General features: G+C 43.7%; 1 protein-coding gene across 1 annotated transcript; it reads right to left on the reverse strand.

The window, feature by feature from the left end:
- Positions 1 to 197: 197 nt before the first annotated feature.
- POLD2 (DNA polymerase delta 2, accessory subunit) lies at positions 198 to 13,931 on the reverse strand. Its single transcript, XM_043980215.1, has 11 exons — positions 13,853 to 13,931; positions 10,232 to 10,494; positions 5,579 to 5,700; positions 5,055 to 5,178; positions 4,123 to 4,237; positions 3,617 to 3,815; positions 2,510 to 2,590; positions 2,194 to 2,351; positions 1,750 to 1,877; positions 1,401 to 1,502; positions 198 to 583 (listed from the first exon to the last, which is right to left on the reverse strand). Exons 2-11 carry the CDS (start codon positions 10,449 to 10,451, stop codon positions 417 to 419), a joined length of 1,416 nt encoding a protein of 471 aa, XP_043836150.1. The 5' UTR covers positions 10,452 to 10,494; positions 13,853 to 13,931; the 3' UTR covers positions 198 to 416.
- Positions 13,932 to 15,292: the final 1,361 nt, after the last annotated feature.

Below are 15,292 nucleotides of genomic sequence, written 5' to 3' on the forward strand. Positions count from 1 at the left end.
AACTTCTCCTGACCTTTGTGCCTGGCTCCGAGAAGGAAAACGGGAATGCTTTTGTAGAGGCAGGCAATCTTAACCCTCTTCACTGACAATAGCTGCCCCAACACACTCGTTTATTTCCTTTGGCCAAGGGAGATCTGAATCTCCACCACTGAATCTGCCCTCAGGAGCTTACTACAAGGGCACATGACAGGCAGGAAGCAAATCTTCAGGTTTTATTTACAAAATGACAAAGCTGCCATAATCTTGACCCACACTAGGTTCACCGGCATGAAAGGAGCCTGATGACCTTTAGCCCTAAGCCCTACCTTTACTAGAGTCCCCCTCGGCATCATGCCAGGGCTTCTCTCTACAGGTAGTTTAGCCTAAGTGACATCATGACCACGGCTCATCTGTCAATGCAGTTTCTGTCTTCCCAGTCAGGACCCCATGTCCAGGCCTCCTCCCAGGTCATCATCCTCCTCAGCACTGAAGCCAGAGAAGCTGATGGGCTGACAAGCTAGGTTTCGAAGATTCACCAGGCAGGCAGTCTGGGTGGTGCTGAAGTTGGGAACAGCCACCAGCAGAACAGTTTGCTCTTCTGGCCCTGCAGAGACAAAATGCAGGAGATATGGAGACTCGGCTGAAACCATCTCAGTGGGCAGTGGAAGGGAGGTGGACCTTTGCAGGCAGCCTTTAAGTGAGGAGCTAGGCTATCCCTTCTATTAGGACATATCTAGATGGAACTCCCAGAATCCTTTGGGAACTATGCTAGTTTCAGAGGTACCAGAGCAGACAGGGGACTCTGAATCAATGATATACTCAGAACAATATATAATACATAATATATAGTCACCTGTCACAATCCCCAAATATAGAGGAACTTACCTAGCTTCGGGCCCTGGGCATTTTCAGGTCTTAATAAATAGGTCTTGGTGAGCTAATTGACCAAAAGAATCTTCATTCTACCAAAACCACCCCTAGCCTCCAGAAAGAAGAGCTCAGGCTAGTTCCAGGTTAACAAAGATTAATAGTAAACCCACCCTGCATTTATAGTGTGTTGGCAAAACTAAACACAACCATGTTCTTATGTCATCTTCATAACGATTCTATGAGGGAGGCAGAACAGATGTATTAGTGAATTTTACAGATGAAGAAAGGGGAGTTCAGAGGGGCTAATGATTTGCCTAAGACCATGCAGCTGCAGGTAGCAGAGCTGAAACTCAAGCCCAGGTCTTCTGACTCCCAACTCTAGTCTATCCACCATATCATAGTGTTCTAGAGTGCTAGAAATCTATCCCATGGGTGTGTGTGTGTGTGTGTGTGTGAGAGATGTTCGAATCTTCACAAGCCATTAGTCTCAAAGATATATCTCCTTCCATACCAGTTTGACCTTTGGTCCCCTTGGCATAGATGGAACTAACCTCTGATGATTTTGGAGCGGAAGTTCGGAGTGTTGCCACAGAAGTAGACATGGGGGCATTCAGGGAAGATGAATGGGTCTGTTTTGTAGAAGGGGTAACATCCTGGAAGGGGGGAAATGCATAAAAAAACACAACTGGTCAGAAGATCAAAAGGGCATGAAGAGAAAAACTGTCTCAGGGTCATTTGATTTCAATTTTATGAGCCCTTGGGGCAGATGGGAAAAGATCTGTACTTACTGTTTATTATCATAAAGGACAAAAGGGACATAAATCTATGCCGAAGGATCACTAATGCTTCCTAACCCTTCCCATACTCGATCCCTCTGTACCTGACTATGAGTCTCATTACCAAGAGTGTCGGGTGCAGTGGGGCTGATGTGGCCAACCCGGAGGGTCCATTCCAGGATTTCCAGATGATCCTCCATACTGCTATACCGGAAAATGTCACTCACATTTTGTCCTGATGTTCCTAGGAACCTGTGGGGCAAATTGCAAGCTGATTCTACTATTCTAACACAGTCTTTCTCTGTCCTTGGGTACAACATAGTCACATTCTATCCTGTGTGAGCCTTACAGGATTGTACAATCCCTGAAGACCCAGCTATCTGCCAAAGGTTATTTTGGACTCTCGTGATTGGTGTGGTCCAGTCTTGAAATCAGAAAGTCATGCACACTGTACCACTTCCCACCTCCACTTACAATTTCCACTAAAACCTGTACCTTCCCCTAATGGTTCAGTCTCTAGCAAAATTAGAAAAAGTTCTTAGCTCTGAGCCCAACCACCTTGAAGTACCTTACTCCTTCAATGGTGGCCTGGTAGGGGTTGGTGACCAGCTGCAGTGTGGAATAGGTAGAAGCCAGTGGGAACATGCAAGGATGAAGTGGCTGTTGAGGTAGTGTGTAGTTTGTTGGGTCAAATTCACCAGGCATCACATCCACAGGCACTGAGGCCTAGCACAGTAGAGAATAGGAAAATAAGTTTTGTCAATATTCACCCTAAATCCTCATTCCTCATTTCCAAATTCTCACCGACTACATGTCATTTGTTGCCCAATTCCAGGCCCAAGGATGTGGTTCCTAACAGTAACGATGGTCTCAGGTATGCTTACACTTAGTTGTAGTAGGATCTCATCCAACATCTTGATGGCCTCCACACTAGCTGCCTGTGTTTTCTTCGTTAGGTATTTAGCCTAGAAGCAGAAATCCCAATAGTCAGTGTCAGTCCCCAAAGAAAGCATGGATCAAAGATTTTCCCCAGAGTCCTACACTCAGGCCTCTTCACTGCATTCTTCTAAGAAGTGCAGGATAGGGGGCAGCTAGGTGGCGCAGTGGATAGAGCACCAACCCTAGATTCAGGAGGACCTGAGTTCAAATCTGGCCTCAGACACTTGACACTTACTAGCTGTGTGACCTTGGGCAAATCACTTAACCCTCATTGTCCCACCAAAAAAAAAAGAAGTGCAGGATGGAACCTAGCAACCAAGGACAAAGTCAGAGTCCTGTACTGTCAACTTCACCATCCCAACAGGCGTTAGGCCTCTCTCTTCAAAGGAGAAAAGTGGGCTTTATGTCAAAAATAAGTCTCACTATCCACCTCCAGAGGAAGAAATGATGGTCTGAATGTACATCAAAGCATCCTATTCTTCACTTTATCTTTTTCTTAGGTTTTTTGTTTGTTTGGTTTTTGGTCTGTGTCTTCTTTTACTATGTGACTAAATTGAAAATGTTTTGCATGACTGTAAACCTGTATAACTTACATCAATTTGCTTACTTTATCAGGGAGGGGCAAGGCAAGAATTTGGAACTCAAAATTTCTTAAAAAGAATGTTCTAAAAGGTTTTTACATATAATTGAGAAAAAATAAAATATTACTAAAAAAAGGAAAAAAATAGGTCTCACTGTTTGAGCTACTTAAGGAGACTGACAAAAGGGAGGAATTTACACTATTACATACCCCATTTTCCTGATAACACAATCAGGCCAGGCATCCTGGAAAAAGAATCTATGGATAAACCAAAAGGGGTTCCAAACAAAGGAGATAGGTGCCACAGCCATTCTGGGAATTTTGTCACTAGAACCTATATCCTTCTTAATTCCGAATTCCCCAAAGAAATTTTCTCACCACAGAGATCACCCCCAGCCCCACCCCTACTCCAAAATGTTAAACACTTTTCAGGAGAGGATCCAAGGAGAATTCAAACAGGTGGAATGCATACCTTACTGATGGAGTCTCTGCTCTGTGTGTTCTGACTGAGTAAGTTTCCAGCAAGAATGACACGAGAGATGTGGGCGGCACTGCTCTGTTCTCCTTCATCGCCTAGCTGTCCTGTGACCACATCCACCATCAACTGGGTCCCCAGAAGGCTCTCACCACTGCATCCACCCAGGCCCAGTCCAGATACCAGCAGCACAAACCTGCGAGAGAAGGTCAGTTGTTTTCTAAGGCAAAGCTGGTGCTGGTGTTCTTCTGGGTAGCCCCCCAAAGAGAAAAAGGCCTCAGCAGAATTTCAGGGGAAATTCCCAAGCCTCATTACAGACAGGTAGAACCACTCTATAAAGGAGTGTTTGGAGAAAACACAGCATGTTCTTGGTTCTGGAAAATCAAGATTTCTAGCCCTTGAGGCAGCAGTCAAGATAAAAAGTACAGCACAGCTTTGAGCCAAAAGATATCCAAGAGTTGCAACTAAAAACAGGTCCATATGTTAAAGCAATAAAACCTCACCTGTCTGCGTCGACTACTGCCATTGGTTTCTGGGGTGGCAGGTCTGCAAAGCAATGATCCTCCACCAGGAACTTGCCATCATCCTGCACGGAGCCCAGCACTGCCAGCACTATTCCTGAAGAGCAGGGTAGATCAGGGTCCCAGAGTTAAAAGGAGGGAGGGGCCTAGAGATTTAGTGCCCTTCTTGTCACATAGCAGCATAGCAAGAAAGTGCTCCTTAAATTCAGATCCCCAAATTGTCACACCTACACTAACCCCCAGTCATCCTCCATCCCTTAGGGAGAGGGTCTCTTCACTGGGAAATGAAGCCAAGTGGTAACCTTCTTGGGGAGGCTGCCGTCTACACCCATCTATATCCCCTGTCTTCTATAGGTCCCTATTGTGGTTTTTTAGTCAATCCACAAACATCTGCCTTTTCTTTCTCTCACTCCAAACATCTCTTCCCTCATCTCTAATGGCGAACAAAACAAAACCCTTGCTCTAAACATATATAGTCAAGCAAAACAGATTTCGGTACCGGCTATATCCAAAAAACATATGTCTCACTTTGCACTGAGTCCTTCACCTTCCTATCAGGAGACAGGAAGCATGTGCTCACACTAGGTCTAATCACAATGTCTACCCCCTCCATGAGTACAAGTAAATGAGCACATACTTGCACCATGTTTGCTGTTGTTGAATCATTTGTAACTGTGTCTAACTCTTTATGACCCCATTGGAGTTTTCCTGGCAAAGATACTGGAGTGCCTGTATTTTACGGATGAGGAAACTGAGGCAAAAGGAATTAAGTGACATGCCCAAGGTCACACAGCTAGTAAGTGCCCGAAGCCAGATTTGAACTCAGGAAGATGAGCCTTCCCAACTCCAGGCCCAGCATTCTACCTGCTACACCACCTAGCTGCTCCGTGCACTTGCACAGTGTACCAGTGTACCTGTTACCAATTTGGATACATCAACAGTGCCTTCTAGTTTGATGCGCTGTAACTCATCTTCCAGAATCAGCTCATCATCTGGGTGAATGTATTTGCTCCGAGGAGGCTGGGGCAGTAGATTATGCTGGAATGTAGAAATGGAGGGATATCTTTAGGATCAAAGTTACTACAACTCAAGTTTCTTACAAGTTTTTCAATATAACAACCAACTTAGCCTTTATACTCTTCCTCACTCCTTTCTTCCTGTATTCTAGGGGCCTACTGCTCCTTCAAATGCCAGTCCCATTCTTCCTGTGTCTGTGCAGGGCTGAGAGGCCTATATATTTGGGTTCCATGTGGTAACAATGCTGGCTAGATTTGTACTTGAACATATCTTTCTAGGAACAACCTTCTGTAGTGTCCTTCAAACCTATGGCATCCTCCTTGCTCTAGCCTCCCAACCAGATTCCTCCAGCTTTAGTTTTCCCTTCCCAGGAGTATGTTAAGGGAGGTTAACTTTGTGGCCATGAAGTAAAAGGTCTCACCTCTTCACTGATTTCCCGAAGGATGGAGGGCTGCAGCTGCATGGACTTGAAGAGCGTCCCCACCACACAACATTTCTCCCCAGGCTGTAATTCACAGAGCTTCCTTACATTTACTTCATTGCCTGTGGATAGCAATGGTTTTGTCATTTATCAAAGCTCAAGGGAAAGTGAATAGGAAGGGCCATAAGGACTGGCCTCAGAACTCCCTCAGCCTTTACCCATAGCAGAGGGCCATTCAACATACAGCCTCCCAAGAGAACACTTTAACAGAATCCTTCAAGCAACATGGATGTACCTGCTTTTCACAGTGTGGAGGATAGCAGTTAACAAAAGAAGAAAACTTGGTGCCCACTAGTAACAAATATCCTGTGGCACCACAAGAAGACAGATGAGCTACTAATGTGGTCCTGAGCTTTGTTCTTTCAGGTAGGACTTCTTGAAGTTCAGAGCCAGAGGAAGAATTGAAAGTACTGAACCTGTGATGCGATAGCCTGGACCAAATCAAAACAGAACAAAAAGATTTGGGGGGAAAACATCTTTCCTGAGAATTTTTTTCCTTTTGAAAAATAGGGGTGGGGTGGAAAAGGGAGAAGGGATTATGAGGGTTCAAAAAACAATAAAACAATGTTTTAAATAAAGTGTTATAAACAGGTAGTCACTAACTTATGACCAAGTTCCAAAAGTTAGTATGGAACTTAGAACCCATAGAAACAATGTTATATACAAGATAGTTCCAAAGGACTCATGATGGAAAAGGCTCTCCAAATCCAGAAAAAAAAGAACTGTGGAATAGCGATACAGATTGAACCATACTATTTCTTTTGTTTTTGGTGCTGTTGTTTTTCTTTTTTGAGGTTTTTCCTTTTTGCTTTGATTCTTCTCTTATGACTAATGCAGAAATATGTTTAATGTTATTGTACATATATAACCTATTGATTATCAGATTACTTGCTGTCTTGCAGAGGGAGGGAGAAAAATTTGAAACTAGAAATCTTATAAAAACAAATGTTGAAAACTGTCTCTACATGTAACTGGAAAATAATAAAATACTTTTTTTATAATTAAAAAAAAGAGAGAAACAATATCACAAGTGACAATGAGGATCCCAGGCCAGACCGAAAAATATTGATGCTTATTGCCTACTAACTTCTCTGTCACTTTACCATTTCCTCAATGACCACATCTCTCCCTCCACTGTGTTTTCTGCCATCATCCTTGGCTATTTCAGTCTTCATGTTAACCAACTAATACCCTGACCTCAGAGAACTTTCTGAGTTCACTACATTCACAACCTCCAGTTCCACTTGGTTTCAGCCACCAGTGGACACAGCTACATCCAGGACAGAATCATGACTCAGGACTTCTGTTGCTTTAAGATGTTGAATGAGCCCTGGAATCCTATTTTCTGACCAGACCACGCTCCCAGCCTTTTATCTCTCATATTCTCCCATGTCTTAATGAACCTGCTAATCTTCGTGGTGACTTCAGTTTTTTTGGTATCTTCCATCATTGGCTTAACTTGTTTCCCTACCTACATTGGACTGTGTGGTTAGCATTTCAAGAGTTCATCTGTCACCACCTGAGAATCTTCTGCCTCCTTTACTTGCCACTCCTTCTCTGCTAAACCCCCAGTCTTGGGTAACTCCACTATTTGCTTTCTTTGCTCCTTCTTCCCCACCACAGAGGAGGTAGTTTAAAAAAACCACACAAACAGAGCTGATTATAAGTCTACTACAAATACATGTTTTCTAACTTCATCTGGGTTCTCATTACTGAGTAGCAACTCCTAATCATCTCTCATCAAGCATAGTGTCTTGAACATAGTAAGGGCTTAATAAATGCTTGTGAAATTGAGTTCCCTTCTCACCCCAATCAAGATAAGTCAATGGGACCTCCACTTTCTTCCTCTTTCCCTCAAAACATCATCCAATGTCTAGAGGTGGCCTTCATTGCTAAAGCATTGCTCTTCTACTTGTTCCCTTGGATCCCATCCTTCTCTTCCTCCTCCAGACCCTGTTCCATTAGTCATCTCCCTTTTCCCCCCATTGCTTTCCCTCCACCTACAACACATACTAGTCTTCATTTTCTTTTCTTTTTTTTTTTTTGTGGGGCAATGAGGGTTAAGTGACTTGCCCAGGGTCACACAGCTAGTAAGTGTCAAGTGTCTAAGGTCAGATTTGAACTTAGGTACTCCTGACTCCAGGGCCAGAGCTTTATCCACTGCACCACCTAGCTGCCCCCCTTCATTTTCTTTTATAAAACAAAAAACAACCCTCTCCTGGAGCTATTCTTCCATCTCTACCCTCTCTTTCACTGACAAACTTCTAGAAAGAAGTAGCCACATTCACGGCCCTTTAACTGCTTCAATACCCATTTGTTCCTTAACTCTTTCTAATCTAGCTTTACTATGTATTTGCAGGGCAATGAGGATCAAGTGACTTGCCCAGGGCCACACAGCTAGTAAGTGTCAAGTGTCTGAGGCCAGATTTGTACTTAGGTCCTCCTAAATCCAGGGCCAGTGCTTTATCTATTGTGCCACCTAGCTGCACCCTAAATACTTATTTTAAGACCAATGGCCATGATGCTAATAAACATTTTCTCCTTGATTTTTCTTCTCCCCTAGCTTCTGAGGCACTATGCCCACTTCTTTTCTGATAATAGCTTGTCTACTCTTTCTCCACACTCTCCCTAAATGTAAATAATCCCCAAGGTTTGAGTCCCTTCTTTCCCTCAGCAATCTCATGCACTCTCATTTTGACTATCACTCCTATGCAGGTGATTCCCCAAACTGATTTCTTTCCCAAGTTCCAGGCTTATATTTTTTATTGCTGACTGCAGAATTTCTGATAATGGTACCCAATATTCTCCCAGATACCCACACTTAAAATCCGAGTTATCTTTAACACTTCCTCCCTGTATCTAGTCATCAGGTCCTACTGATTCTGTCTCTTGAAGCCATCACATCCTTACTAATCCCACAGTTAACCACCTGAATTTAGGCCATGAATACATTTTGTTCGCAAGGGTCTCTCAACCCTGTAATCCATAAAACACACAGATGACAAGACTGATCACATGACTCCCCTACTTAGGCTTTCCACTGTCAGTGGAAGATAGTCCACAATTACTAAGCTGGCCTCTAAGGCCCTACATAATCTTGCCTGTTTCTCCCTCCACCCTTAACCCATACTACTGGTCTTCATAAAATGTATACTACAACCAACCTAGACTAGATGTTATTCTCATAACTTGTCTTGAATTTTCCTCTTTGTTCAGGACACTTTCTACGGCTGAAATGCACTCTATCCAACCTCATCTCTAACTGATGAAATCCTAACTAGCTCAAATACTACCTCCTCAAGAAGCCTTCTCTGCCTCATCCACCTGCCTTCCTTGGAAACTTCATAGTACTTTATGCCTTTCTTATAGCATGTATCACGTTTTTGTAATTTTGTTGGGGGAGGGGTGTAGTTTACATGTATTAACTTCTTTACTAGACAGCAAGGTCCTTGTGGGGATAGACTGTGTCTTATTTATCTTTGTATTTCCCTCTTATACACAGTAGGTACTCAATAAATGTTTGTTAAACTGAATTGAAAATAATGGATAAAGAAGCCTATAGAGGAACTGGGACTTGGACAGAAAATGTGGCATAGCCACTATCTGATACATTCCATTTCATATAGAGGGAGACTAAAAGATTGGGTGAAAGACTTTCTTGATACAACCCAGCAAGCAAGCATCTAAAAGAATTCAGGTTTAGGAGAGAAAATGAATCTGAACATATTCATATGAGAAATACAAAGAAAGAAATCCATACACAAATAGGTACAATAGTACAAGTATAGAAGTATATAAAAAGCAAAGGCAAAGGGGATGGGATCTCATTCTAGCCCTTTGCATCTAAATGGAGAAAAAAGAAGCTGCAGGGAAGGAGCACCTAATACAAGCAGAAATGGCCCAAAACATAGGGACCAGCTCTTTCAGAAAGATTAAAGCAGTAGTGGCTAATGGAGAAGATGGCTATGCCTTACAAGTATGTGAGGATAGAGAAGCAAAGAAGAGAATCAGGGGAAAGAAGAACTTTGAAAAAGATAAAACCTAGCTGAAGATAAGAAAAAATATCTCCCTTTGCTAGCATACTGTGGAATCACTACTATGGAAGGATGTAAAAGATTATATATGCTTTTATTACATTTTCATTTTATTATATGTAGTCTAAGCAAAAGCACTGAATATTCCTCTAATTATAAAGTTTTCTAAAATTTTAAAAGACTATATAAATAAAGAACTTCTCTGAAAAGCTTACTGCTTTCTAGGGGGTGAAAACAATAATAGCTAATAGCTAACATGTATAGTGCCAACTATGTCCCAGGTACCTGCTAGGTGCCAAAGCACTGTGTTAAGCACTTCACAAATATTAACTAATTTTATCCTCACAATAATCCTATTATTATCCCCATTTTATAGATGAGGAAAATGAAACAAACAGAGGTTAAGTGACTTCCCCAGGGTCACATAGCTAGTAAGTGTCTGAGGCAACATTTGAACTCAGGCCCTCCTGACTCGGGTCTTACACTTTCTCTACTGTGACACCTAGCTACCCCATACCTTACAAACCAGTAAAAACTTCCCCAAACTTCTGTCACTCACTCCAACGCTGCCGAGCCCGGTTCACCAGGAGGGGCGTCATATGAATAAGGCGGGTGGCATAGATGTGGGCATACTGCCGGCTAAAGCTTCGCTCCCCCAAACGAAAAGGTTGAGAAGAGTTAGTGTAAGTCGTCACAGGTACTCGAGCAAAGGTGGAGGACTCAGTTGATGGTGGGGACAAGAGTGTGTGGGCCCTCTTTGAAGCTTGCTCTGAAAACATAGTCAAGATCCTAGGGTAGGTTTTTGTCTTAGGAATACTGCACCTAAATAAAGGAGAAATTGGTTATTGTCTATTTTCAAAAGGTCTCCTCTATGTACTCACCGCCAGCCTAGTTTAATACACACTATCAGGGAGGCATATGAGAGGTAAAGAGACAGCTTCAGTTCTAGGAGAAACCAGCTTAAAATTGGGTAAAATATCATCTGACCAGATTATCAGTTTCTTGAGGGCAGAGACCATTTTTAAAATTTGTATCCCCTACAGCATTCAGGATAGTATACTGCATTTTGTAGGTATTTAAATTCAATTAAACAAACATTATTAAATGTTTGTTGAATTAATAACAATAGCTAGTATTTATATAGTGTAAAGCACTTTACAAATATCTCAACAACAAATACTCACAACAACCCTGGGAGGGTAAATGCTATCATTATTCCCGGTTTAGAGATAAGGAAACTGAAGCAGTGGTTAAGTGACTTGCCCAGGGTCCCATCACTCACTAGTAAGTGTCTGAGACCAGATTGTAACTGGTCTTTCTGACTCCATGCCCAGTGCTCTATCCATTGTGGCACCCAGCTGCCTGAATTGTGTGTTAATGACAGAATGAAGACAGTCATTCAATAAAGATACCTATGTTTGGCTCTGTAGCCATCACATCTGTAGTCACTTGATGAAGGGGATGGGGAAAACCAGGGCCAAGAAACGCTCTTCTACTTTCTACCTTGATTCAAACTGAGGTGACTCAATGCAAGTTTGCAAAATGATGGCATTAATTATCATCACATATATTCCTGGAAAGGGAGATCTAGTTCCATATGTACTATGCCACTATCAAATGATCTTGGGGAAATGACTTAACCTCTCTCTATAAAAATAAGGAAGTTGGACCAGATGACTTCTAAGAGCCCTTCCTGTTCTAAAACTATCATCCTCTGTAGCCTTGGGCAAGCCACTTAAAAATTGCTAGTGTTCTTCATTTGTAAAATTAAGAGCCTAGGGAAAAATGTTTCCTTATGATTCCTTGAATCTCTAAATGTCTAAGATTCCATGGCCTAGCATTCTATACCCTCCAGTAGCTAGCTGGCCTTCCCTCATTTCTAGATTCATCCATCATTTTTTCATACAAAGCCTTCTTTCTTTAGCTCAAATCAATCTATCTGGCATTACTGGTACATGATTTTCTAGTTTCCATCTTCGCTCATGGCTGTCCCTCACTCCACCAATCCATATCTACTACTTCCTTTGGGACTTGGCTCAAAATCTAGTTCCTTCAAGAAGTCTTCGACACCTAACCCAATTCCATTCTTTTTGGGGGGGGGGGCGGGCAATAAGGGTTAAGTGACTAGCCCACAGGGTCACACAGCTAGTGTCCAATTCCATTCTGATCAATCCCTTGGTCCAGTGGTCCTTAGCCTGTGAACTGAGGACCCTACAGGAGCTTTGGAGTTATGGTAAAGGGTCCAGGAATTTAAATCCAATCCAAAGTATTGTTATTTTTATCTTTAATCAGCTCTAAAAAAATTAGTAATATAACTTAGTATAATAATAACTCACTTATATAGGACTTCAAGGTTTTCAAAGCACTCTCCTCATTCTATAGATCAGGAATCTAGGGCCCAGAAAGATTAAGTGATGTGCCTGTGGTCATAAATCAGCTATTCAGAGCTAGAAGGGACTTCAGAGGCTATCTAGTTCAATCCTCTCATTTTATAGATGGGGAAATAGGTAAAGTGACTATCCCAAGGTCATGTAGCTAGTCAGTGTCAGAATTAGGATTCAAAAACTGTTCTTAGACTTTCTAGAATATTAATGGCATTGTTTTTTAGGGGGCAAAGCCCAGGGTTTCAATTCTGATCTCCTGAAACCTAGCCTAGGCCTTTTCTCTTTACCACAGTACAGTGCCTTTTGGCCTTTGCTTCTTTTCCTTTGTGTGGCCCTAAGCAGGTGGAGGTATGAGGTCCTTCATGCCAGACAGGGCTCTCCCACTTCCAATCCTCAAGCTTCAAGGTCTGGCTGAAGCTGCACACTGGTCAGGGACTGGAATACAGCCATATGTGTGATCTATCTTCTTTTACACATAGATTTTTTTTTTTTAGTGAGGCAATTGGGGTTAAGTGACTTGCCCAGGGTCACACAGCTAGTAAGTGTTTAAGTGTCTGAGGGCCGGATTTGAACCCAGGTACTCCTGACTCCAGGGCCGGTGCTCTATCCACTGCGCCACCTAGCTGCCCTACACATAGATTTTTAAATATTGCTTTAATATTCACAAAGTACTTTCTTCACCACCATCAAGGGGGAAAGGGAACACAGTGGAGAAAGTACTATATTTGGAGTCAAGAGAATCTGAGTTTAAACCCTACCTGTGTTACTTATTACCCTTTGCAAGTCACTTAACTCCTCTCTGGACCTCAGTTTGTAAACTTTGTAAAATGAAGGGGTTGGACTTGACTTTCCAGCTCTTAATCTATGCTATGAATCCTGGGAGATAAGAAGCATGGACATCATTATTCCCACTTTACAGGTAAGTATACTGTGGCTCAGAGATGTGATTTTGATCAGGATAGAGGATGTGAATACAGATCTGCCACTAAGCAATCTCCCTGGTACTGAGGAGCAATTTGGCCTCACTGGAAGTGGGTTGGGACTGAGAAGAAAAACAGACTTAAGAACCTCATAGGTTAACTAGAGTAACTTCATTTTAGCAACGAGCAAATCAAGACCCAGGGAGGGAAGTCTTCTCATCCAACCTCTCTTTACAAATGAGTAAACTGAGGCTCAAAGGGATTAAGTAATCTGCCCAACTAATTAATGTCAGAGCCGGGATTCGAACTCAAGACCTCTGAACCCAAATCCAGGTCTCTCAGAGGCAGGGTGGTAAAGGAGAAAAAGCATTAGACTCGAGGTCAGGAAGAATCCTGCCAAAGACACTACTAGGTAAAGGAGGCAGCCTGGTGCAAAGGCAGGAGGGCCTGGGTTCAAAGTCCGTCACTGACCGTTCACCTCTCTAGGCCTCAGTTTCCTCATCGCAAAACGAGGAGGTGGGGCTAAAGAAGCAGCTCTGTATCTATGATTTTACGTGTGACTCGTAGTCATTTCGCCTCGGAGGACTCCTAGAATGGGGATGCGCTGAGATACCGTTATCGGTCCTTTCTCGCAAACCTAGAGGCGCTACACAGGAGGTTGGCATAGAGACGCCCAAAGGTCCCGGTCCCCGCCCCGACCCCTTCCCTGGCCCCGCTCCGCTCGCGCGGCCTCCCAGCCTCACACCCGGCCCAGCTCCCAGAGCACGCCGGCCCGTCCGGGGATCGGCCCCGCGGACTCCAGAGGCAGCAGAACCCACGGGCCGCGCCCGGCCGGACCCCACAGAGCCGCAGGCGGCCTACAACAGAACCACTCACCTAACCGCGCGCGCCGGGCCCGTCTCACCACCCGCCTAGCCCGCGCTCCGCCCCGGAACCCGAGGCCGGAGCCCCGCCCCCATCCCCGATTGGAGAGAGACGGCACTCGCCACGCCTCCCAACTTCTCCTTGTGCCGATGTACCGCCCCCTTCCTTTTCCCTGTCGCGGAAAGAAGGTGAGTACCTCGCCGGGGAGCGCCAAGGCCTTAGCCCCGCCCCCTACATCAGGCCCCACCCCTTCACTCCTCCCCAGCCCGGGCCAGTGAGGGAGAGAGTGGTGGAGGAGACGGATTATTGCTGCTTTGAGGCTGCGCACTGTCCGCCTTCCGCTCCTTGCAGGGCAATGTATTTGCTTGTCGGCTTTCATCATCTTTATCTTTTATGCTTCCTTTGCACCTTGAGGGACAGAGACATAAGTCATTTTCAGGTGTTAAGAACTCTGACGCTTATTCACAGAAATGCAAAAAAATAGGGTTTCACAGACCCTCCCTTTATCTTCCCGATAGATGAACACTGACAGATGACTAGAGTGGCCAGGAATTTCTGCAGGAGATCTGGGCTTAGGTCTATGGAATCAAGTCATGAGAAAACGGCCAATCCGACCCCATCCATCCCTGAATCCTGTATGGATCTAGTACAACATAGTTTGCATGATGTCCCCCTCACTGGCTTGAAAGCTCCTTGAAAGCAGGAACTGTCTTTGACTTATTTATTATTATTAATTTGGGGTTTTGCTTACTATTACTACTACTACTACTACTACTACTACTACTACTACTACTACTACTACTACTACTACTACTACTACTACTACTGCTACTACTACTACTGCTACTGCTACTACTGCTGCTGCTGCTGCTGCTACTACTACTACTACTACTACTACTACTACTACTACTACTTTGGTATCCCTAGCACTTAGCACAGTGCCGGGCACATGACAGGTTCTTAAAAATGTTTTTTGACTGGTTGATTCTTCCCATGCCCAAGCCTTTCCTGGCTGTGGAGCTACAGTGCTCACAGACTGTCAGCGCTGGAAGAGAGCTTGGGCATGAAGGAGTCATAGAATCATCCCATTCACCAAACATTAAATGCCTGTTTTGCGCCGGCCACTGTGCTAAAGACATCAGATTGAGAAATAGTTCTAGTCCTCAAGGGCCTTACTTTCTTGTGTGTGTGTGTGGGGGGGGAACCAGCATTTATTTAAGCCCCTATTGTGTGTAGTACATTATGCTGGGTGGGACAAAGGTGGGGTGATAACATTTATATAAGGCACAGTTCTTGCCCCCATAGGGCTTACAACCTAACATAAAAATCGTTGACCAGGAAGAGACAGACCTTAGAGTCTATCTACTCTGATTCCTTCATTTTACAAATGAGGATGTTGCAGCCCTAGGAGATGAAATAACTTCCAAAGTCACAAAACAAGTTGGTAGCAGA

The sequence above is a fragment of the Dromiciops gliroides genome, chromosome 2 (assembly GCF_019393635.1).
Source record: "Dromiciops gliroides isolate mDroGli1 chromosome 2, mDroGli1.pri, whole genome shotgun sequence".
Lineage (NCBI taxonomy): Eukaryota > Metazoa > Chordata > Mammalia > Microbiotheria > Microbiotheriidae > Dromiciops > Dromiciops gliroides.

Coding starts and splice junctions, on each gene's coding strand:
- POLD2 (XM_043980215.1), bottom strand. CDS start 10,451: ATGTTTTCAGAGCAAGCTTCAAAGAGGGCCCACACACTCTTGTCCCCA. Junction 5,701..10,231: donor CCGGGCTCGGCAGCGTTGGA/GTGAGTGACAGA, acceptor TGCTATCCACAG/GCAATGAAGTAAATGTAAGG. Junction 2,591..3,616: donor GCAGAGACTCCATCAGTAAG/GTATGCATTCCA, acceptor TTCTGCTTCTAG/GCTAAATACCTAACGAAGAA.